This window comes from Pygocentrus nattereri, chromosome 3, assembly GCF_015220715.1.
Source record: "Pygocentrus nattereri isolate fPygNat1 chromosome 3, fPygNat1.pri, whole genome shotgun sequence".
Lineage (NCBI taxonomy): Eukaryota > Metazoa > Chordata > Actinopteri > Characiformes > Serrasalmidae > Pygocentrus > Pygocentrus nattereri.
This window is the reverse complement of record NC_051213.1, coordinates 38,679,815-38,705,811: the sequence shown is the minus strand read 5'-3', so window position 1 is coordinate 38,705,811 and position 25,997 is coordinate 38,679,815. Positions and strand designations below refer to the sequence as shown.

Genomic DNA, 25,997 nt, shown 5'->3' with positions numbered 1-25,997 from the left:
CAGCTCAACAGATGCAGAAGCAGTGACTGCTTCACTATCATAGGTTTTAGGAAATCTTTATGTTGTATGATTATTGGGTGTGACTTTACTATTCAACCAGTAATGTGCTTGTTGCAGCAGTTGTTGATGGATCGACTCTCTTATTATGGGAACAGTAATACATATACAGTAACTTGTAACTAACAACTATAACTTGTAACTATACAGTAACTAAATGCATAACATTAACATATTATGAATATATTATTGTTAATTACGAACATAGTAGTATTCCACCATGTTTTTATTTCTGGATAATTAAATGAGTGAGATGTAAACAATCATTCGGAGTGATTTAATTTAAAATGCTCCATTCTAGAGAAACTTCCCACATCACAATGTTTCACAGAGGCGGTGATAGGAACTAGACGCCTTAAGCGTTCATTGCTTCTTAAAGCTGCCTCACAGAAAGTTCTACTATTATATGGTTACAAACATGCTGCCTGATGTCGGAGACATTTTTTACATTAAGGGTTTGACCTAAAACATATATTTTTAAAAGCCATTCACAGCAGAGGGGTACATGTAGGGCGCTGTGAGGCAAATAGTCTCAAATAAAACTTAACCACTGTAAAGAAGTCCGAGGTGGCAGGTTTCTCTACAATTAATCTCTTAATTTCACATCAGACTGCTCTAAATGATTTTCATATATAATATACAGAAATCTTGCAAAATCAGTGGAATTCCCTTTAAAGAACATACAGTGGGATTACTTTGAAAATCTGAAAACTTCCTTTAAACATAGAAATAAACAACAAAGTTTTAGAACATAAAAAAGAATAAAACAAAGAGGGGTTCAGAAATTATGAAGAAGAAATACTAAAGATTGGGCACTTTCTAAGTCACTATTCGAACTGTCTGGATTTCATTATTCTGTATTATGTATGTATTGCACATCCATGCATCATTTTAAGTAACTTTAATCAGGTGCATCTAAGGTGTCATGCTGCGGACAGAAAAATGCTGGCATACGTGGACTGTGAAGCACAGTTTTTGTGTATTAATGCTATATTTCTTCTGCCAATTCGACCTGCAGACCCAGACTGGGCAAGTCTGAATCTGGGTGCTCTGATCTGTATCGAATGCTCAGGGATCCACCGAAATCTGGGCACTCACCTGTCCCGTGTGCGCTCTCTGGACCTGGATGACTGGCCTGTGGAACTGAGCATGGTGATGACTGCCATCGGTAACGCTATGGCCAACAGTGTGTGGGAGGGGGCTCTGGAGGGCTACACCAAGCCTGGAGCCGACAGCACCAGGTAAACCATGTCATGATTAAAGTCCTTTAGATAAGCAGCAGTTATCCAGCAGCTGGATGAACAGGAAGATTGCTGGGCCAGTTAGTTTGTGTTGCCTGCGAAAGTTCACGAAAATAGAACAGAGAGCAAAAAATTTTGCATTTCTGTGTCTGAATGAGTACATCTGGTTTTATATCATCAAGATATCATCAGTTACATAAGTGTTCAAATTAATTAACCCAAATAAATCGCACTAATAAATCACATTTTGTGCCTTAAGGTACAATTTGTACCTGTGACCGTGTGTGAGTTTTTAAAAAAGGGATTTTAAAAGGGCTGTTACAGTCCACTCAATGAACAGAGGTCTCTCTCTCTTGCTCTCTCTCATCTCTCATCTCTCATCTCTCTCTCTCTCTCTCTCTCTCTCTCTCTCTCTCTCTCTCTCTCTCTCTCTCTCTCTGTGTGTGTTTCTGCTGAAGTGGAGTCTCCTAGATGTCTATTGAACAGAACATGTGCGGCGGCGGCAGCCGAGTGCTTTTGACTTGATGAAAGATTATTGATGCTGATATCCCCCCTCTCACACTCCAGTCGGCAGGACTGGCTGGCGGCCGGGGGAGCGAATGTTTTTCACTGTCAGGAGACTCTGATGGCTCACGGCATCCTGCAGCCGTCCCCCACTCACCTCCCACTCACTCACTCACACCCCGCTTTCTCACTCCGTCAGAAATGAAAATCTCATTAACGTCATAACTGATTTTCCTTAGCCAAAGTGTCTATACACTGTAAGTGATTATACATGGTGGGTAATCAGTGTTTTTTCCTTCTTTTCAGTCATGAGTCATGTTGCAGGGCAGTATAGGTTTGGAATTTTGGGTCAGTGTTGCTTTCCTTGAGTGTTTTAACTATGTATTGCCTTAGGAGCCTTAGAGGCCTAAAATTCTGTTAATCCATAATATCGGCCGATATTATGGATTAACAGAAAAACACTGCTGTACATTACTAGCTGCTTGTTACAGGACTGGCTTGTGAGAAAAATTCCCTGCGTGACCCAGCATTTGTAGAAAAGGAAGATGGTCCTCTACTCCAGTGGTTCTCAGTCCTGGTCCCGAAGGCCCCCTGCCCTGCATGTTTGTGTTTTTCTGCTTTAACACAACCGCTTCAGCTCAAGAAGGGCTTCTTATGTAGCTGATTAGTTTAATCAGGTGTATTGAAAGGAGGGCAAAACATTTAACAGTGCAGGACTGAGAAAAGTTGTAGTTCACATTTTTTTCTGTTTTATACTCAGTACCTAAAGAACTAAAATACTGTTAAGTTTCAGATAGTTATAGATCTACTTCTGCTTACGTCACCTTTTAAGGTCTCTTAAAGGTCCCTCCTAGTCCAGTGCGTGTTTTGCCATTGCGTGGTCTATTAGTGTCCTGCTGACAGATTGATTTAGCGCTCATCACAGAGTTGGCATGTAGCAGTGTGGTGACTGCAGAAGCACTAAGTGTCTGAGGTCATTTCCTAAACTACTGAGCTGACGACTTAGTTCCACAAGCCACTGCAATAACAGTGATAATAATACTGCACAGTTATATGATTCTAATACTCAGCCTTTGTAGAAAACCTGAATTTTAATTACATTTCATTTGCTTATCTACTGTTTCCTTCCTGATCATGGAGATGCAGGTACACATGTTCTTCATGAAGCTACACTATGTAAGGTTTTTTTGATAAAACTAAAAGAAGTAGCATTACTGAACCAGGAGCGACAATTCACCCTATAAAGCGTGAAATAATATTTTAAGCCAAAGTGTTGGATCTTGTGTTTTGGACCAAGTCATACGTTTTAAAGTGTTAATGTTATATATACTGGCTGAAAACAAAAGGTCCAGCTCCATGTTTAGTTCTCAAATGTAAAATTGCTTGCAATAATCAGATTCAACCACTGGGGGGAAGAGATATGAAACACAACTGACGTTACAAAGGGTTTTGCACATTATATATTTCCACCAGAAAGGTCTCCAAATTCCCAAATTTTACATACTGTACCTTAAGGAAAAACACTCTTTCAGACTAGACTGCCTTTCTCTTACTCTTGAAAAAAACATACATGTACATGTTGATGACAGTCCTTCTGAGTGAAAACTTTTATAGGTGGCCAATATGATGATATTGTTATTGTGATAAGCTGTGCAATTGTGTAACAGTATGCTTATCTAAGCATGGATATTATAGGATATTAAAGAGAACTATCTGCAAAGATCATACAAAGAGAGCATAATGACTCCTGTGTAATTGGATTTAGTGCAGCGCAGTATGTGAAATGTTGACTAAAGATCAGTGTTTATCATATTTTAAAATATGGTGCCTCGCTTGTTCATTTTTTGTTTGTTGCAAATGATCAAACCTCTGAAAAACTAATTATTGTGATGCATTTCATGCATTGTAAATGTCTTAAAGAGTCCTGATAAGAGATGATTACTACTTTTTCTTATCCAATATCAATACTGAAACCTCAAGCTTTGGCTGTTATCAATCTGATATTTCTGCAGTAAAAACTGGCTTTTAAGTGTGATATTTTTAATTAAGGGCTTTACTTAAAACAAGCATCTAAAATAGGGCTGCAAGTGTCGATTATTTTAAGAATACGAAAGTCCGTGTTTTACCTTAACTAAAGGGGAGGGGGTATCATGATGGATTTTAAGCCATTCAAAACTTTTATGTTGAAGCTTGTGCTAAATTCAGTCACATTAGCTCCAGGTTACCTTCCAGTGCAGTCTGAGTAATTTTCCTAAAGCTCTTATTTATTCTCAATAATAAGTTCAACATAGAACATGGTAGCCAGCTAGCCAGCTAGCAGTCTGGAGCATAAATAAACGTTTTTGGACTGCACCTGTCATATCACGTTGATAAAAATCAATGAAATGATTAGTTGTTAAATAAAAGTAAAACATTTGTGCACTTTCGATTTGACACTAAATGGAACACAGTAACAGAAATGTGTCTACTGGCCATAAAATTATTGGCAGTTATTTTTTGGAAAACTGCTTAATTATTTTCTTGTTATAGCAGATCTCTTTCCTTCAGAGAAGAGAAGGTGAACAGATGAATTTAACTCAGCTGCTGTGGTGCCAGGCTTTAATATAATTAATTATCATTATTATTTTGATGAATAGAAACAATCGATCAAGGAGCTCTTCAGGTCATCCATTAAGCAGATTGATAGATTTATGATAGATTTACTCAGTGTGTGTCATAAATTAGTCTGCGGTCATAAATCTTATGTGACCAGAAAGAGAGAGAGAGACACACACACACACACACGGTCACACCGACACACACAGAGAGAGAGAGAGAGAGAGAGAGAGAGAGAGAGAGAGCGTGTGAGGCTATGTGATAGAAGGGAGTAAGTCTTAAATTAGCAGTTGGCAGATGTGTGTTTGTAAGGCTGGTCTAATTGCCTAACACCTGCTTGTGGAAGTGCAGAGAGAGATTTACACTTTTCTGTCTTGCACTTATTCCCTGCCACACTAACCTCTTTCGCTCTCTCTCTCTCTATCTTTCTTTCCTTCTGTCTTTCTTTTTTCCCTCTTTTTTTTCTCTCTATATTATTTCCCTCTTTTTCTCTCTCTTCTTTTGTTCTTTTCGCTTCTTTATCTTTTCTCTCTCTCTCTCCCTCTCTTTCTCTGCTGTAGGACTATGATTACTTGTTTAAACTTGATTACTTTATCAAAAAAGCAGTCAAATATAAGGTACCTATGCTTGTAAATCTCATTTCAGTTAATCTTTTTCCAGAAAAGTATTCTGGAATCTTTGAACATTAAGATTAATAATAAAGTTATTAATTTTTCAGCATGAGAGGGGGGAAAAAAGCATAAACACATATTTAACTGAAAATTACAGACAATACTCAATATATGATATACATTTTTCAGTATTTATTTCTTGTGAGCATTCGTTCCCATCGCAATATCATTATCCAAGTGTAATAGCTTTAATAATGGGTGGAGTGAGGACGCCAGGAGCAGGTGTGGAGCGACGTTTTATTTATACAAAACACACAAACCCCTCAGTTTAGCAGCTCAGTTCAGCTCTCAAATAGGTTATAACTAGGCTGGCAGAAAGAAGACACAGGTATATCATCATCAGCTACTTAGTTCGCTGATTCAGCCCAACCGGCTTCTCTGTCCTGCATTTGACGCTCAGCCACTCCCCAACACATTCAGTGATGTTGAGATTTGGTCCATTGTTCTGAGAACACTAGCAATTTTTTGTCTATTTTCTCAGTAACAGCTTCTTGGCAACTACACATCATTTGAGACTCATTGTGTTGAGTCTTCTTGTCTTCTCACAGTTGGAAGGATGGACAGAAACCCTTTTTTCAGATTTGAGCTTTATTTCATACTATCCCTCAAAGATGAAAGCTTCAATAATGTCTATCTGATGGGGATCATTTTGGTGGCCTACCAAAATTTGAAAAAAGGTTTGTGCACTCCTGTTTTTTTTTGTTTTTTTTTTGTTTTTTTTTTCCATTTTACTTTGAATTTGATCTTCTTTATGTGCATTATATTATAAACAGCAATATCTCCTGAAAAGAAGTAACTTGTACTTAATGGCCATTTGACCAGAAATTAAATAAATGAAGGGTGGTCTCGGGCTTTTGCACAGTACTGTGTATATAACTTGTATTGTTAGATTTTTTTTTAACTGATCACTCAGGTTATCATCAAAATAATTGGTACATTCATTGATTACTTATTGATAGCCTCAGCTCTAGTTTGTTCAAATTTCAGCGTTGTATCTCAATCACTCCTTCTTTCTTTGCTTCCGACCATCCACCCCATTCTTTGACTCTGTGTCCTGGAGGTTGAGGCAGATGTGGATAGCTATCGCTCATCAGCGTGCTCCTCACTGTCACACACACACACACACACACACTCATGCACACACACGGCGATGCCCGTTGGCCAGTACAGGCAGCAGGTCTGATGAGGACCACGATCCTCCACTTTGTTTCAGAAATAATTTGCTGGTGTGTCGCCCCCACAGGGCAGCGGCGGTAATAAAAATGAATCACACCACTAACCTCCCCCTCCCCCCCTTCTCTTCCCTTTCCCCATCATTCTCCACTGCCTTAACCCTTTCACCCATTTCACTGTACTCCACACAACCTGCTGTGCCTAAACAAGACCTACACTCTGCTCCCCTACAGTTTCCTTTAAAGTGTTCCTTTCATATCATTACCTAGGATCCCTCCATAGTGCAGAACCAGCATGGTCATCCTGTCCTGCCCACAATCAGTACCTTCACCTTCAAAGAAATCTTTCAGCTAAAAATTTCTTACATTGTAATGAACCAAGGTTGGTCAGAGACCAATTAGCATCTCAGTTGCATAATGCTATCTGGCCCTTAGCAATGTATGCGTCATGCTGTCATTTTGAAGTATTGAAGCATTCCTTTACTTCTTTTGATATTTTTTTCAGCACTTTCTTAATTAATATGTATTATTTTTGTTTAACTGCCAATAAAGAAAACATTTAAAAACAGTTATTTTTATGCACATTAGTCAGTAATATTTCATATTGATCTAGTTAATGGAATAAGGTGATCCTGAAATGTTTGTGCTGCTAATAGTCAGTGAAAGATTTAGCATCATACAAATGAGATCATGCCGACTAGTTCCAACCTAGTTGTAGTTGTTAGCAAACAGTTGTTAACATGCGAAGATTTTGTTTAGCTGAAGTTTTTTGTTTGTTTGTTTTTTAATGAATAAATATGGAGTTGAGCATGAGAGCACAGCACTTTAGAATAGTGTTCCATAATATTGAAGAAATACCACATAGCAATTACATTGACACATATTTCAATTGTGATGTGTCATGCGGTATAACAGATCACATTGATGATGAAAAGAATGGCCAGTATTTGCAGATGGCAGAGCATTCAGACAGTCAGATGGCTACAGGTGTGGAAAGTGCTCTTAATAAAGACAAATTCACATTATTAAAAGAGACTACAGGCAAGTCCAATACGTAGCATTCATTTCCAGTAGTGACTAACGCAGATGTAAAACAAGTATCTAAAAGACTGCAGGCAGAGCAGGACAAAACATTTAGGTTGCGGGCAGGGGTGGGACAAACAGACTTTTTCTGCAGGAGCGGCTAGTACTGGGATGAATCTTGTGGGAGCAGGCAGGAGCAGGGCTGTTGGTTTAAAATAACTGTGGAAAATACTTAAATATTTGCGTTGAGGTGATACTTAATCACCTTTGACAGGCCTGATTGGTGAGGATGCTCATAGAACACAATAAAACACTGTGATTTGCATATTGCAGTGTTCTGCAATATCAGTACAGCTAAAAGACAGTACAGTGATAACTATTAACAGATGATACATTCTGCATCTCTGCTTTGTAGTGATTACTCCTGTGTAGTGATTACCAGTGTTTTTTGGCCAGCATGAATCGCACAGAGTCTGAGGTGTAATAGGACACCACTTTGGATGTGAACAGCAAAACTCTGTCGTACCCGTGCACCTACTCCAAGACATTTTGTTCACAAATCTAATGCCCCTCTGTGCCTTTTACTGCAGTGTTTCAAGCTTTTCACAGCAGCTCGTGGCTTAGACCCAGGCAGCGAGGAGTTTTTCACTAGGCCTTCTGGGATAGCTGCCTTGCCAGAAGCCCTGACTTACTCTAATTAATTAGATTAACAGTTGATTAATGAATAAGGAGAAACAAAGTGCAACAGATTCAATTATAGTACTAAAACCTCACAAGGCCACTTGTAAGTGCACAAATACTGTAGTGACTAATCGCCACTGATAAATTAGAATGACTAATTACTAAGTTTAACTGCTAAAGGCAGTTTTTCTCACTGTAGATGCACATGCATATACAACAATATCTGCATATAAATTTTGTAAAGATGTCAAAAAGTGCAGGTAAATCTCTGCTAATACTTGTCGTTTGTAAGAGTTGTAAAGTATTACTAGAAAGAGCACAAGCCATTTAACCCTCTGTACTGTATAAGAAAATGTTCTGCCTCCCACAAACTTTTGTATGAATATGTACTGAGACGCCTAAATGTCATGTGAACCCATGATAATTCTAATCAAATCAGCAGTTGGTAGTTCCTCTCTTTTGCTTTCTGTGCTCTCTCCCTGCTTGGTAGAGTTGTGGAATCTCCCCTCCCCTCTTTTGGATATTTCATGTGGGAGTTGGAGGTTTACCACTGGTGTTTTGCAAGTGTATTGTATGTATTGTAAGGTTAGTGTTAGCTCACCACTGGAAAACAGTAAACGATTTAACATGTTTAGTCCCTTATTTAAATAGGCCTAAAACAGGTTGATGATGTATTCTTCATACAGGCAAATCAATGGTCAGAAATGCTTCCATTTGTGTATCTACATACACCATACAATTGGAAATTTCAGTAATGTGTCCTTACACGCCTGTTAAAATTTAAAGTCAGCATTAGATGTAACCCATTTTAAGTAGTGGATTGAGTATGTTAGTCAAATTCAGAGACTCCTTGTCATTTATTTAAATTTCCAGCCAAAGGGGCTATTAAGTCATTCATTGTTCGACTGTAGTTGTTTGCGTATGCGCACATTAATTAGTTACCTTCCTCTTGATGTCCAAACCCACTTACTAAGAAAGCAACTTGCTCCTCTCTCACCTCTGGATCCTTCACTGTTAAGTGACAGAAGTATGGTCATAGGCCTGTATCCTCACCCTTTGAGCCACTTGCCACTTTCTGGCCCTCCCTTAATAGCTGCTTCTCCAGAGTGAGCCCTCTATGGGGAGCGAGGGTGCCGTTAGGAGGGGGAAGCTGCAATGTTTGTGTGTAGGCTGAGTAATTATCCCTGTTTGTCCTGCTGCATTGAGGTGCGCTCATGTGTTGCTGACTCGCTGGGTAGGGCCAGAAAATCATTCTGCCGTTCTCCACTTTATTAGGTGTGGGTTATTCTGGAACTTCCTCACAATATAGCCACATCCTCTCACCCTCCTTTACTGAGCCCCTTTTAACACTTTCTTTCTTTTCTTTCTTTGACTTTTTCTTTACTCCCAACTCGCTCTGATTTTATGCATATTACAGTGTATTGGTGCATTTGTATGCATGATATCAAACATGATTATAAAAAACTTATCCCACTAGCACTTGTTTGTGTCAAGACCATCATCAGCCTGCAATGAAACGATGAAGCTCCTGTTCAGTGGAAGCTGAAAGTGATGAAATACGTTTTTCCTTTGAAACTGAGTCTCTCTCTCTCTCTCTCTCTCTCTCTCTCTCTCTCTCTCTCTCTCCATCTCTCTCTCTCTCTCTCTCTCCCCCTCTCTCTCTCTCTCTCTCTCTCTCTCTCTCTCCCTCCCTGTAGAGTCCCCTCTCTGTCCCCCAAGCAACCCTGCAATTCAGAGCAAGCATCTGTACCAGGCTGTTTTCTGTGTGTGTGTGTCTAAGGGGGGTAGCCACTGGCTTGATTTCCTGAATGTAACAGCCCCCCTCATCCACCCCCCACCCCCACGGAGAGTGTCCTCTCTGTCTCCTCACTCCTTTTCCTACAATCCTCTCCCTCTCTCTCTCTCCCTCTCTCCCTCTCTCTCTCTCTCTCTCTGTCTCACTCTCTCTGTCTCTCTTTCTCTCTCACTCTCTCACTCTCTCTCTCTCTCTCTCTCTCTCTCTCTCTCTCTCTCCCGACCCCTCCCTCTCTCTCCCTTTTGACATGCTAAAGCATCTCATTTTATTTTCCTTCCTCCTGCCGAGAGGAAGTGTCCTTTTCAAGGCTTCTCAGCTTTCTCCCACAGCCTTCCGCACGGCGGACCCTTGTTTGTTTTCGGGGGCTCCATTTCAAACAGAAGGCAGAGGCGGGATTACCGCTCTGCTCTTCCTCCTGCTTTAAGTGGCCAGGGCTGAGCCATTTGAGCCGCCTGTTGCTGCTTCTCCAGCGTCTATACCTTCTCCAAACACAGGAGCGACTGTAGATGTTTACATCAGTGTGGCGGATGCAGGAGTGCAAGAGTCCATCACAGACGGCAGCCCTCCAAGTTCCACAGACTTCTTGGGCTTTTGGTGGTGCTGGGTGATATCGCCTATACCAGAAATAACAACGATTAAAAGGGTGTGCAATAAGGTGTCCAAATCTAAGACTTGGCAATTAATATGAATGATGGTGAGAATGAGAAAGTGATTAGAACATTGTTCCATTCACTGTCCTGAGCTCGTCAATGCATAGTGATGCACAAAGGAAAAATTTCTGAAAATTCCAATTACCATTTCATTTATTGTTGTGGGATTAAAAAAAAACCTATGAAACATAGACACTACAAGGCAATAAAGAATGTACACTTTTATTCCTGATGAAATCTTTCAGTTCTTTTCTCTCTCAAAAAGACAAAGTTGAGCTGTCAATAAATATGAACAGTTTACCGAAAAACAAACTTACTACTCTTGTTTGTAGGTTACAACGCGTGCAATACTTCCTTGACGACAGAGAAAGTTTAGTCTTTCGATGCAGTTAATTCTATTGTTTATTTTTTTATTTTTCATTCTGGTGGTCATTTGTCTTTTTTTTGCTGTTTGAAAACCTGTGACTACAGACAGCATTGCTGTTTGATTTCACTTGAAAACACAGCATCCGGTTCAATATGCAAGTACTGTGAAAAAACAGATGAAAGTCCCTGTTAGCACTACGATACCATCTGTATCAGTTTTTAAATGTATGAAAATGCAAATGACAAAAAAAAAAAGGTAGTACAACTAAACACTGGAATTCATTGCCTTAGATGACCAACTATTGTTTTTTTTTTTTCTCTCTATGGTCTCCTAGCACATACTGTGTCCTATGCATGGTAATAATTATTAGTAAGTATAGTCTATGTAGACTTTTTATTGTCAACTTTTTTTTCTGGTATTTGGTTTTCAGTTGGGGGGTCACCTGAAGTTCGGTTTTGGTTTCAGCCAAGGATTTATATTTTGGTGCATCACTAATATTTTATTCCATTAAAATAGCAGCATCCCCATTTCCGCAGATTTACTTTGGTGTAATTCAAGAGGAGAAAATAGAACAGTTTCATCAGAAAATGCCAGGTCAGGTTTGTAGGATGTCATTTTAGCACAGAATAACAGGAAGCATGAGCTCATTAACTTTATTAATGCCAACTTAAATATAATCTAAGACCAGAATACTACAATGTGTTTATATTATGAAAATATTATGATATTACACTTTATTCATATCAACCAGCACCAAGGAGCCTTTGCGGTAAATAACCTCAAGGATAATGCTCATATGTGATCATTATACATCATAGCTAGGTGAACTGGAAAAGAAAAAGTAAGTGCCAGGTTCATAGAGTTGACTGACTCTGAAGTGTTTGTGGTTAATGACTCTGGGGCGTCTTGGTGAACGGCGTTCCGCTTCATTACGCTTGTGTCGAGCCCTTCATCTCTGTCCCAAACCGCACAGTCAAAACGTCCGGGGCCTCTCTCTCTCTTACAGTTGCCTCCTTTCTGAAGGCTCTCTCTCCATGCCGCCGTATGTTTTCTGTGTGAGGAGCAAAGGAAGAGAAAGATAACAATGGGGTGGGTCTCTCTCACCACCTCTTCAAAAGAAAAACAAGCTTTGAAAGAGTGACTGCTGAAGGAGGTTTGGGGGGTTACAACACACACACACACACACACACACACACACTCTCATGCCCATTGGAGAGCAATTCACTGGGGCCAGAGTCTATTCAATGGCTTTGTGGCCTTGTTCTCGGTAAAGAGCAGCCAGGGATTTTTAAAGGAAACGCCGTTAAAGCAGCAGCCTTCTTAATTAGCTCGACCCATTGTTGCAGCAGTGACTTTCCCCAGCCTTGTACAAAGCATTTGGACACAGGAAATTGCTTGTGCCTCAGCAACAAAAAGATGTTTGCATACTTAAACCTTTCCCTTGTCTTTTAGAATGCACTGTTACAACTCTCTTTAATATTCAGATCTTACATTGTCAAAGAAAATGTGATTAGTGGGGATCTCACAGGAATCTGTGAAACTGCTAGGCCACTTTATGCTGATGTTACAACAGAGGTTGCAGGTAGATAACAGTGTAGGAATTGCCCTCTGTTTGCATCAGAGCTAGTCTTCTGGTGGCTACAGTGCAAGTTTGGGCTTTAATACAAGTGTCACTGTGTTCTTACAATACATTAAGAATTATTTAGTTAACATTTAAAAACACATTACTGCTCCCTGCCTTGTACGTTTTTCTAATGTTTTGCCCTGGATTCGGTCAAAGATACACATTTGTATCCTGTAAAGTATTAATATATTGTTGTTTATTTTTTATCATTATTTTATTGCTCTTTGATTTTTTAAGTAAAAAATGTTATTTACTAATTTCATTTGAAACATAAATATCTAAATGACTCTCTGCTTGAATTACCTTATAGCAAATGATCTGACATTGCAAAGAATAGTTTGCTAAGTAAATCATCAAACCCCAACAGTAATCCCCAGCAGAGCCTTCAGTGTATCTCTTTCATTTGTTTTTTTCCTCCTCTCATGTGTCTGGTATGCACTCTTCTCTAAACCACTCGCTTCCTTCCCCCTCTCTCTCCCTCTCCCTCTCCTCCTCTCACTCTTTCTCTCATGGCTCTGGCAGTTGACATATCGGCCGGCCCCCCGTCAGAAGAAGTAGCCGTTGATTTGGAGTCTCCTGTTATTGTCCGGGAGATAATGAGGGGGCGTGGCCCCATTTAGACACCATTGTCCCTCCAATCACTGCTGCTGTAATTAACATGTGATACAGAGTCTCACCATTTGCCTCAATTCTGTCACCTCAGAAGAGGTGGCACTGGATGCTGTTAGGCACAAACACCTAATTAGCCCTAGAATTAGCAAGTGTTATAGGATTAACTCCTTCACTTGCGGCAAAGGTGCTGTTCAATAGTGCCTTCAAGAAAAAATGAATCGCATTATGGCTCTCACTACTGGTGGTGGAGTTTATCTGCCCGCTGGCGTCTATCAGCTGAGCGCTGTTTGTTGTTTATCAGCCGATTGGAGATGTTATGAATGTGGTTATATTCAGGCCCATAAGGATGGGCGTCTCAAGGGATGCCCGTCACCCGTCGCCACAGCCCTCTCTTCAGCCCTATCGGGCTCTCGCCCTCTTCTTTCTGTCATTCACCCATCCCAGCCAAACAACGGGCCCTTTCTAGTTCCCTTATCGTCCACTGCATGGGGTCACCGGGTCACCACCACACTGAGCATGCTCCAAACGGCCAGCTATCGATTTCGATTCTTGCGGCACTTGGTGAATAGAGAGAGGAGAGGAGGGGTGCTAGATCGAGAGAGACAGATAGAAGTGTGAAGCTTGAGCACTGAGTTGAGCTTCATTCTGACGAAAACCTCTCTCTCTCCCTTACTCTCTTTTCTTCGGCCCTTCGATCTGGACGGCTGCCGGCGGCCCCCCGAGGCTTGAAGGGCCAGTGTAGATTGGGCTCTTTTGTGGGTAGCTGCAGAGCAAGAGTGACAGCAGTGACAGCAGCGATAAAAACATGCCCCCCTCCTTCCTGTATTGTCCACTGCAGACATGCTGTTCACAATGTGTAACCTTTCGATAGCCAACCAGGCTTTAACCCTCCCGCTGCTGAAGCAGTGGCTTCAGAGGAGTGCGCTGTGTGCATTTGGTGGATAAAGCAGACGAAAGAGTGCGTAATTGAGATTATCTGTCTAGGTGTGTGAATCTAAAGCCAAATCACTGGTCATCTCAACAACCTGATCATGAATGGAATCTTCAGTGAGGAGACAATTGTGAAAATATCATTGCATTCCTTTTAGCTCTAATTTGAACTTTGAATGGCCTGAAAAGGAAGTAATGGGATTTGTGTGGAACAGAGATGTAGATAGAAAATCAATTAGAGAAGAAACAAATATTTGAATAGAGCTGTAGATGTATTTTATTGACTATTGAAGATGGACGTTGTTCCTCCGGAAAGAACTAGCACACCGCAGACTCGTAACCTGAAGCCTTGAACCAAGTTTGGTGGGTTTAGCTTCAACAAAACCTCATTTGTTCAGGAGTGCTCAAACATATACACAAGACTGCTGCATTTATCATGCTCTACTCACTGTGCTCCTTCACTGATCCCTCAGTTAAACTTTCTTAGTTTTGTTTTTCTGGTAACAATTAAATCATGAGGGGATATGAACATTTCAGTGTAAAAGTAACTATTTGGAGAAGGGATCACTCCCATGAAAACAAAACCTTCCCTCAGAAGATCTGTTGTCAACCGAGCTTAAATGTTCCACGTGAAACATTTATCCAGTATTTTAAAATTGTTCTCTGATGTTTACATAGAGAGTACGTGGAAAACAGTTGGCTTTCTATTCACCAGCTTGTTTTGCAAATTTTAAATGATACCGTAGTTACATTCTGATGCCTATACAAGCTGTATCTACATTTAAAGTGGAACAGAACATTTGATTAAGAAGCTGGCAGATAGGAAGCCATCTTCAGCCACATTTAAAGATGAACATCAGCCATGCCTGTTGATAGTTTGGCTCCTTGGGAAGGACATGAAGTGTTGTCATCCCCTTTACCGCCAGGATGGTACAATTTCTGCAAATAGTCTGCCATTTCCATTGCTGTTGCTCTGTTGTCATTTTGTCCTTCTGTGCTAGAACATGGACTGGTGGTATGTAAATTTGGGGGGCATAAATATTAGTGCGTCAAGACTGTTGTGTTTAGGATTTTGGATTTGGCCCATTTCGCCCTTATTTGCAAATGCAGAATTTGTTTGAAGGTGGAGACAACATTGTGGTTCATGGTATGTCAGTTCCATTTACTGGAACTTGTTGAACAGTTGCAATTGAAAGTGATTTTAATAATTATCCTTCGACCCATTTTAGATATTGTAACAGATATTGTCAGCAACAGCGTAAACTCATATAAACATCAAATGTATCTATTGGTGCTGTGTCTGTAAAAGGAATTTACAATTTCATTCACCTGTAGGGTCTTTAATAATCTATAATAATCTCTTCCAGGGAGGAGAAGGAGTGCTGGATCCGGGCGAAGTATGAGCAGAAACTCTTCCTGGTGGGGCTACCACAGTCAGATGTACCACTGGGTCAGCAGCTGCTGCGGGCTGTGGTGGAGGACGACCTGAGGCTGGTGGTGCTCCTGCTGGCTCATGGTACCAAGGAGGAAGTCAACGAGACCTATGGCGATGGAGATGGACGCACCGCCCTGCATCTGTCCTGTGCCATGGCAAATGTTGTTATCACACAGCTGCTCATCTGGGTAAGGGCCAAATGGCGAGGGTCAGCATCCATGTCCACTTAGTATCCATGAAAGCTTCTGTTTAGTTACTACACCTTATGTCTGCTTGTATGAGACATTAAATTTCTTCCTTTCCACTGCACACTATTAAGGAAGTGGACATTTAAAAGACACAGTGCAAAGGATCCAGTGTCGACGTGCCGTATTGTTAGACTGATGGAACTGATGAAAACATAATAAAACCATGTGGAATGGTGTGTACCCAGCACAGTGGCAAACTGTGATCATCACAGCTAGGCCTTTGGGTCAAAAACACAATTGGTTAAATCTACAGGTTGGATTTAACAATGAAATAAGAGTAGTTCAACAATAACTGCAGGGTTGGCCTTGGATGCCCTGAGGGTCCCTAGTAGGGTATCAGTTTTGAATTTGAAGTCTTAAGATATATTTCAATATGTAAACATTTTCATTATACGCAGCATTTTTATTCCACATATTTGATCTTAGCATAATGTTCAGATCATAGCATCTCACAAATCCAGTAATTTGAAAAGGTAACTGAGTGTAAACTAATTCAAAGCCATCACTAGGGTCATTCAAGTCAAGAATTATTTTATGTTGTACTTCATTTACTTACATATAGTGTATTATGTAGAGTAGTGTGATAGCGCAAAGACTTCATTTGTACTAAAATGACTTCTAAAACTGTCAATAAGCTATTCCATATGTAATTTCAATAGTACTAACATCTTTGCTGTTAATTAATCCTTTCCCTGCCTTTTTAAAATCTGTTTTCTGTACAGTATGGCGTAGACGTGAAGAGTCGTGACGCCAGGGGTCAGACACCCCTATCCTATGCTCGGCGGGCAGGAAGTCAGGAATGTGTTGATATCCTCATCCAACATGGATGCCCTTCCGACAGTGGCGGCCTCTCCACACCAACCACCACTCGGCACAACCCCAATATCAACAACAACAATGCACAGTGCGAGCTCAACCGTAGTGTCAGTATCATGTAGACCTTGGGAGGACGTTCTCCCATGCACACCCGAACCCATACTGTAAGCCTTGAGTGTTCCAGTGCCCTGATACTGTGACTTCCTTCCCTGCCTTCAACTGTGTCCACATGGTTTCGCAATGAACTTCCACTGTTCACCGTGTCAGCTCCAGGTTACTTTTGTGAAATGCCATCTTTTGGCCAAGACACGGTGACCCCATTTGCTGACCATTGCTACTGTGTCAAGTCTAGACTTAACTGTGTAGATGCAGATGTGCAAGGTCACCCCTCTCTCTATCCATAACTTGTGCTGTTGTGACAGATCCTAATATCCATGGACAGCCTGCAACATGAATCCATTAACTGAGTGTAGGAGAAATGTGTAGCAGAAAGGATTGGTCAGGAGGGTAAGAGGAGAAATGTTTCAACCCTTCAGTTCAGAATCCACACTATATATTACCTATGACATAGTCTTTGGTCAGACTCTATACTAATGATGGATTTTTTTCCCCTTAAGTTCATGCGTTTATGCAAGTTTCCTATGAAGTTAGATAAAAGAAAAACACTGCAGAATAGAGCCCTGTAAGCTGATTAAGGAAGACTTCAACCTATGTGATTGCTCCATCTAACAAGGTACAACTCATCTGACTTAATTTTCCTTCTTGCATTCATCTCATCCAAGAATTTCTTCAGTGATCATCAAACTAGATGGCTTGCTAAGAATACCTCTTCAGTCAGACCAAAAAAAAAGAAAAAAGAAAACCTGAAGGGCATGATTACCCTGAGAATAGTGTGTCATTATCAGGGCTTTGTGAGATGGATTTCTGGAGGGCTCTGAAGTGGTCTCATGACTGTGTGACACTGGGGTCTCCATATATAAAACTCCTTTTAAATGAGAGATCGTTTCACTGGCAGATCCCAGTAACCCATGCTAGGTATTATTATATTTGCTGTGAACTCCTCTGTGTGCGTGTGTGTGTGTGTTTGTGTGTGAGCGCGAGAGAGAAAGAGAATGCTTGTTTACCTCCTCCATACTTGATCATACATTGATACGGACATGACCATTTTGTATTGCATAATGATATAGAATAGTATTCTAAAAATAGTGGATCGAGGACAGTACAGAGGATTATGTACAGAACTGTGTATATAGTAGCTTATCTTTCCCTTATCTTTCCCTCTGACAGCCTCATCCACTCCCATTTAGGTACTAAACTATTAGCAGAAGAAAGGCTTGTCATAACTGGATGTGAGGAGTGTTCAGCACTCTGGTGCTGTTCATCGGAATAGTTTGACTACAAATGCTAAAACGGCTAGCTATAAATGAACACTAGTTGCAGTCAATGAGCGTCAGCTCAGTTGTGCAATGCTAACTGATTTGTGTTAACTTTAGCCATGTTAGTATATATTTTTTGGTCAAACTATTCCTTTAGTCTTCTATATGAACTGACAGAACATTCATTTTGACAAGTCAGTAAAGCTGATGAGCTTAGAGAGAAAGTAGTAGCAAAGTGGGACACTTTCAAAACTGCTCTGTTTCAGAAAGCTGAAATAAGACCTGTTAATATTCTTTTTTTAATACCATGCAGTATTTTGTGTTTGCAGAGCATTTGGTACATTAATGTAGGTATTAATCCATGCATAATATAAACCAATTATCCACCTTCATGAGGATAAGTTATCAACTACACCCCTGTCTAACTGTCCCTGGAAATACAATACAGCTTCGTTGTCATCATTTGGTTGGACATGCGTAACAATCTGTATGATGGAGCTAAGTAAAAACCTCTGTTCCTTCATTTGGTTTGTTACACTTTTTAGCATAATTTAACTGTAATCAGTGTGAACAGTTTTATAAGTTGGTAAAGAAAAATATATAGCAACTAATTTCATTTTTGTGAACAATTACATTTAGTTCATTTGGAATTTTAACGTGTGTACTTAATTTCAAGGACTGTTGCGCATTATTTTTCTACCAGCAGATTTGAAATTGGGGGTTGAATTTAGATTTGAATTCTAATAAGGAAAAATTAGTTTGATGACTTGTAGCCAGGGTAACGTTTTTGAGCTCTGGGGTGCCCAGCTCCAGTCCTGGAGGCTCTGGGTCCTGCACATTTTTGTTAATCTTCCTCCTCAAACACCTGATTCAACTCATCACTTAATTAACAGGCTCTAAAATGTGTTAGAAGAAGGAAATCACCAAACTGTGCTGGACTCCCGTCGTCTCTTGGTCTATCTACTACTGCAAGGATTACAGGTTGACCTTTTAAAGTTTTGTGGATTTTGAATTGGCCATTTTTATTATTTTTTTTGTTTTTTTTTCTTGTAAATTTGATCATATTTCATATTTTAGCTTCCTGTGATGCAATTTGGCTAATTCACATCATTCAGAAAGAATCACAGTCACAACCTGTGCCAATAAAGGAAACATCTGCATCGTCACATCAGCTCACTCTCATAGACTCTGAGCACATATTTGAGTTAGTTATGGGGTACTGTGGAAGAAAAAAATCAACATTCCCCAGCCCTCACAGTCCTACACAACATGATCTGCCGTGCAGAGTGGAGTTGGCTGCTAGTAGTATTAGTAGTCTTACAGAAAGGAAAGGCTTCTAAACATTAAAACCATCAGTTAAACTGCTATGAGTACTTGCACTGTTCTCTACTAAAACTAGCCATATTCTCGTCATCAAAAGAGCATATTAGCCCTCTATCAGTTTGGTTCATTTTCATTTTAGGTACTTTGCTTTGATGTGTCCACCCTCACATCTGACCGTCAAAGGTACTTTGTATAAAATGTTGTACATTTGACATATTTATAAAAGCCAGATGTAAATATTGTTTTTTGTTGTTGTTGCTTTTATTGAACTGTCTTTTTTTATTTTCCATTGTTTTTACACTCTGAACGTGATGAAGTGACTTCATGAGAGTTAGCTGTTGTGTGCTTGGATGCTTGGCTGGCTATTGACATAATAAACACTCCAATAAAATGATTTATACCATAAGACAGCTTAAGTGTTGTACTTGCATTAATCAGTTTATTCATTAATGTAAAACACGGATAATAGTTCAACTCAATCATCCATTCGCCTCTCCTTTTACTGTGCGTCTGTTATTGTCTTTTTCGCTTTCTCAACTTCATTTCTCCTTCTTGCTCATAGAACACTCCACCACCTTCCATTGTGTCTTTCTTCTGTAGATTTTTCTTGTTTATTTATCACAGCTACAATCAGTCTTTCCGTTTTTCTCACTCTGCCTTCACACCACATCTTTTCACAACTGCCCCCAAAATCTAATGGTGCCTCACCTTCTCCCTACTGTTCTCCCTCACCTGTCTCTCTTTCAGTCTTCCTCTCATCTTCACTTCTCACATTTATCCCTGCTGTGCTGTCTGCCTCTTGCCTCCTCCCCTCTCTCTCTCTCTCTCGCTCTCTCTCTCTCGCTCTCTCTCATTCTCTCTCTCCCCTCCTCACCACCCCACGTTAATTTGCTTGAGAATGCATTAGCCGTAATGAGAGCCGAAGGCCGAGGGAATCCTCCAGGGTTCCATTAATCATTGCTCCTCAGACAGCCAACCTTGATTACAAGTGGCAAGAAATTCATTAGAGCCGCGCCTCTGACAACTTTTATCTCCGCCACTGGATCTGACTCATTAGGCAGCCAAATTAAGGCTATGATGGCCCTGATGAAATTCATCGCTTGTTTATCTTGTGCGATTTGATGCATCTGCCCATATTTCAGCCTCGTGGGCGTCCCCCAGACACTCCCCAGGATTCAGGCTTCCGCCCAGCGTGATGCTCTCCTGTAGAGCACTGCCTGGCTGCCGGTGCCTCAGAGAACCTGCAGTCTGTACTGCTGCTTGAGAGAGGGGTGGGAGCACTTCAAGGGATGGCTTAGCATAGGGGACTTGTTAGGTAACGATACATTGATGGAAACAAAGCAATTAAACAATTAATTTTAGAGGCATGTAAAGTGTCATGTTGGAGATAGCAGATGCTGCAAGTTTGGGAGCACTGATCCAGGATCTGTTTGGCTGTCCGGGTTCTGATGAATACGCTCAAGGGGACAGGGGAACTGAGCAGGCTTTGGTTCTCTCACTCTGTGCTGGTTGAGACAAGGGCCTGGAGCTGTTTCATTACAGTCTCCTTCAGCACCACAGGCTAAGAAAAGCTGAAGAAATATCTCACTTGTGTGTTTTGGTAATAGCACCCTAATACTAACAAAGATAAACAGCAATTAAGCAATCTACCTAGCAGTTATAATTAGCATGCTGATGAAAGCTGATTTTTAATTAAACAAAGTAAACTGAAAATAAACAAATAAGATTTTATTCAAGCTTAGGTTTTTCTTCCGTTAACTTAAAGAATACAGTTTGCCAAACTGTAAAATGAAAGCCAGAATTAAAGAAAATGAGTGTGCCAGTTTTATTGCCGGTTTCTTGTCTATGTGAATTTGTTGGTAATGGAAAGTACAGGCATGATGTTGACTTAAGTGTATTAATACAGCAGTAATATAGCAGGCAAACTACAAATCTGTTTAGTTTTGCAAGTGCAACAAAACAATGGGGTATCTTCTTCATTGTTCAAAATGCGATATTATTGTGAAGATTCCGGGCAGATACTCCCTCATTTCTTTGCATGGATAAGCTTTTTTTTTTTCCCCCACACAGTGCACCTGTTACTGATCTCTTACCTGAAGTAAGAGATGGAGCCATGTTGGGAAGTGCTGAGACTGTATTTCCTAGTTATAAATGCAGTTTGAAAGATTTTTTTTACTCATCACATTCTACTGTCCTTAAATGAGCTGAGAGTTGTTAATACTATTAATATCATTAATATTAATGTCATTAGCTTCATGGACAAGATTGTACATTCCAAATGCAAGCTAGCCATTAAATAAGGGATACTGTGATCATTGCTGTTATTACTAATGATTGTTAAGCATAATTTTTTTACTTGAACTACTTTCAGATTATTTACATTGAGGACTTAGTGCTTCATTATCATAGCTTTTGCACAAATGCTCGAGCTCATACAAACCTATACTGACAGTAAATGTTAGGTTTGATCCAGCTGTAATTATTATTATTATTATTATTATTATTATTATTATCCTTAGTTTATCCTGTTTGTTTTCTTCCTATTTCTGTAAATGTGTAAATATGCTTATACACCAACTTACAGTATCTGTATGACAAACTGTGGTAATACCAGAAATGCTCAACAAGTCCAGCCTCGCTGTATGACTTTGGATGAGGCCTATAAAGTGGATTCAGATGCTCCGTCACAGAAGTGCGCGCGCCTTCCCACCTCAATGTCAACTTCATCCTGACTATTAGCGCTAAAGCTTGAAAACACACCGCAGTTATGACGCATAATAGCAAGTCCCAACGGCTGACTTAAGTGCCTCGGAAAAGTTCTGACTTTGGTTTTAACTGGAAAGATCTAACTTTAGTTTTTAACTTTAGCGACCTGTGAGAGTCTGTGATATGTGAAGTCATTTCGTTAGCTGGCTAAAGCGTGCGCTAAAAACGCCCCGCTACAGAATTAGCTTTCTAGCTTCGGTTTATAATTGTGTATAATTGTTTTTTTTTTTCTGATCTTAATTCGACGCGGAGTTGATCCGGTGTTGAAAGATAAAATGTTTTATCACAGGACTTGTGTTATATTTAAAACACGGTTCTTAAAAACCTACTTAGAAACATTAGCATGCTTACTCACAAGCTAATGTCAGCGCGTACACGAGACGCCCTAACGGACAGCGGCGGCCTTGAACCCTGGCGGTCCGGGCGCAGCGGGACTAACGTGACGCCCACTGACGACCTGCATCTTCTCAGCACACCTAGGAGAAGGAAAGTCTTGGGTCGTCCAGGTTAAACGGTGAGTTCCCAAAGACGTCACTGCTCTAAAACTGCGGAGTCGCCTTCCTGTAAAGAATCTGTTCGTGTCAAACGTGAAACAAATAATGAGCCGAAATGATTCCTGGGTTGGTTTCTCGGACGCCAGGTCTGGTTTTTAACTCGCTCTGTAGCTTGAAAGTAAAAGAAAACTAGCTTTTTAAACCTTTTTTCTCACTTTTTTTTAGAAATTGCTGTATGAATATTCACGCTATCCTGCGACTTAATTTGCGCAAACTGGTTTTTAACAAGAGCTCCTCTAAGTACTATATATATATATATATATATATATATATATATATATATATATATATATATATATATATATATATATATATAAAATAACTACTGTATATCATGTATTTTTTTTTTCTTTTTAAAGGAACAAAAGTTTTATATAATTGCATACATGCCTGGGGTATAAACCCCTTAGCATTAGAACTACTGAAAGAGAGAGAGACAGAGAGACAGAGAGTGATTGATGCTGAAGATCATTACTGTTAGGTGAATATGACCAGTGTAGGGATCCATCACTCTCCTCTCTGACAACATGGCCTCCTAAAGAGAGACAAATGAATCTCACACTCATTAACAAAACCTCCTCTCTCTCTCTCTTTCTCTCTCTCTTTCTCTCTCTCTTTCTCTTTCTCTTTCTCTTTTTCATCTCTCTGTCATCACGGAACGAAAAGGAAAGACTTTGGTTTCGTATTTCGTTTTCATTTGGGAGCTTTAGATGTTAAAATATGTGAAAAAAAAAGTTATTTGGGGGTCTGCAGGTGAGTGGGCGTCCCCTTAAATACAAGGAACATTTGTACACACCTGGCGTTCTCCAAACATTCAGCAGAAATCGCGTGTTCATTTCAGCGCTAAATAATGTCAGCAGTCAGATGCATCCAGAGCGCATGATGTCTTTTCAATATTGAGAAGCCTTTTAAGAGACACAGAGCACTTTCCCCAGAGCTCAGCTTCACAGCCAGCAACGCGTAAGAATAGTTTGAGCTTTTGAAGTTAAAGTGCCCAAAGATAGAAGAAATATTCCTCTAAACATGAGGAGTGAAATATTGGTACTTTTCATTATAGTTGTAATCGTTGTTCACGAGCAGTAGCACTGGAAAAATCGGCGCATTGAATTTACTATATATATATATATATATATATATATATATATATATATATATATATATATATATATTACAACAACACAGAATTGTCTGTGAGTTTACCTACTTTGGCAATAACTGTGATGTCATCGTGTGTAAATGCTGTAGATGTTAAAGTCAATTCAATGCATCCATTTTTCCAATGTTTAAACTAAACTGTGTTGGCAAGAGAAGCGTGAGGTCAGAGAAATTAAAGGCACAAATGTATTGAGAATTTACAGTCCGACTCCAGTCCAGATAAACGAGCTCCGATCTAGACAGAGAAATCCAGTGCAGGTCTGCGTAACAAATGGGTGACTTTTTTAGTTTGAACTGAGCAGAAAGAGAAGATGAGAACAGGTTTGTTTCTGGTTGAACTTAAATAGAATTGACCTGATAGCGTTACAGTGTTGAGTCCATTGAAGCTCGTCGTGTAAACCACATTAGGCCAGTTCTGTTAAGTCACAACACAAAATAAGTGAAAAAAAGAAGTTGTTGAATTAGATTAAACATGACCGTTTAACGTTTTGGGCTGTACTCCCTGTTGAATATTAATAAGAACTTAAGAAAACTTAGTTCCCCCCTGCAGACCCCCAAACTGTCCTCTGTGTAGCTAATAAATGCAGATATTAAACTGAGTGGAGTATGTAATTGTCCCCCGAGCGCCTGAGAGACATAAATATTTCAGTAATTTTCCAGATAAAAAAATGAATTTGACCCTAAAGCGCTGAGCTCAAACACAGCAGACCACCGAGTCTCCGAGTCCTTGTGATGAGGCTGAACGAGAAAGAGAAACAAACCTCGTTATCATCTTAACTAACCACGCGCATCCATAGCAACATATCAGTTAATCTATTGGTTAATTATAGGCTACGTCATCCTGCTTAATTTAAGGCGTGATGGAGTCGTTCTTCATAATTAGGCTTATAAAGAGTCGCGATTATAGACAGCGCTGTGTTTCTGTCTGCACTGATTCCCAGCCTGACTGAACGTTACAAACAATTTAACCGTTTTCTCTAAGACTAGTCACATCACTGCAAATGTAGCACGTGCGTTTTGTAGTCTTTTGATTATTTATTTCAACCAATCACCGATTTTTCCACAAAAGTAATGGGAAAATAGCCTCTTGAAGACTGCAATGATATGAACAACACATGCAAAATCTGTGGGACAACAACAAAAAAAATGCCCTTTTACAACCGTTCAAGGGAATTCTTAAAACGTGTGTGTGTGTGTGTGTGTGTGTGTGTGCGTGTGTGTGTGTGTGTGTGCATGCAGATAAGTAAACTAAACATCAACTTATAAATACTCTTAAAAACGTCCATTTACAGTCATATTCCATAGTGCACATGTGTGTCATTCAGACACGTTTTAATATTTACAAATGTACAAAGCAATAAATTAAAGACAGGGACACACTTAAGATTTGGAGGGGGCAGAGAAAAATAATAAAACCTCGACAAAATATCGTATTAAAACCATCAATTGATATAAAGGTGAAATCCATGTTGATACTCGAGTTAATTCCTTTCTTTGTGCTTCATGCATTTCATTGTTGGAGCAGGTAGAGGAGTTTTTTTGTTTGTCTGTTTGTTTGTTTGTTTTGTTTGTTTGTTTGTTTGTTTGTTTCAGGGCCTGGCTCCCTGCTCAAGCTGCTGGTGCTGACTCCTGACGGCGAACCTGTTCACGTGCACCGGGATGGGCACCACGATTTTGGGGTTCCTGGCGGGCTCGCCCGAGCGCCCGCCCGCGTTTCCCGCCTTGATGCGCTTCCACTTTGCGCGCCGGTTCTGGAACCAGATCTTCACCTGCACCTCGCTGAGCTTGAGCGCGTGCGCGATCTGCGAGCGCTCGGTGAGGGACAGGTACTTCTTACAGTGGAACTCCTTCTCCAGCTCAAGCAGCTGCTCGCTCGTGAAGGCGGTCCGTCGCCGGCGGCTCTTGGCCGCCGAAGCGCCCGGAGGCAGCGGCTCGCGAGGCCCTCCTCCCGCTCCTCCTCCTCCTCCAGCGACCGACTTCAGCTTGCCCCCGTGGCCCGGAGCGCACGCCGCGCCGTCCGAGAAGCTCTCGTTCTCGCTGTCGCCGCCCGAGCTTTCGTCCCTGTCACTGCACACCGCCTCCGCCGACTTCAGCTCCAGCTTCTCGTCGTCTGAGCTGTACAGTTTGGTCTCACCTGCGGAGGGGGAGGGACAGGGCACGTGATTAGCATTAGCATTAGCTGCTCTTTCCGCTACTTCAGGCGCGCAAACTCACCAGATAAACCCAGACTCACTTCTCCCCTCTTTCATTTTCAGTTCAGGGTGTTTTATTATCCTGGTACGATTAAAAGACTTTCAGCAATACTTACTGTTAAAATGGCAACATGTCACCTGCGTAATCGCCACAACTAGCTACAGCCAACAAGCTGCAGAGGTTTAGCCTTTGCTTTATGTAGGATTGTT

General features: G+C 40.5%; 2 protein-coding genes across 2 annotated transcripts in view; one reads left to right on the top strand and one right to left on the bottom strand.

Annotated features, from left to right (window-relative positions):
- The window catches only part of agap3 (ArfGAP with GTPase domain, ankyrin repeat and PH domain 3), a 188,182-nt gene extending 168,646 nt beyond the window's left edge, over positions 1-19,536 (top strand). Inside the window, exons 16-18 of the mRNA XM_017723284.2 lie at positions 1,076-1,298; positions 15,290-15,545; positions 16,328-19,536. Of these exons, the coding sequence (XP_017578773.1) occupies positions 1,076-1,298; positions 15,290-15,545; positions 16,328-16,543 (695 nt within the window). The 3' untranslated portion in view covers positions 16,544-19,536. The remainder of the gene's footprint in view (positions 1-1,075; positions 1,299-15,289; positions 15,546-16,327) is intronic.
- Positions 19,537-24,616: 5,080 nt separating this feature from the next.
- The window catches only part of gbx1 (gastrulation brain homeobox 1), a 3,968-nt gene continuing 2,587 nt past the window's right edge, over positions 24,617-25,997 (bottom strand). The window contains exon 2 of the mRNA XM_017723282.2: positions 24,617-25,729. Coding sequence (XP_017578771.1) covers positions 25,185-25,729 — 545 coding nt within the window. The 3' untranslated portion in view covers positions 24,617-25,184. The remainder of the gene's footprint in view (positions 25,730-25,997) is intronic.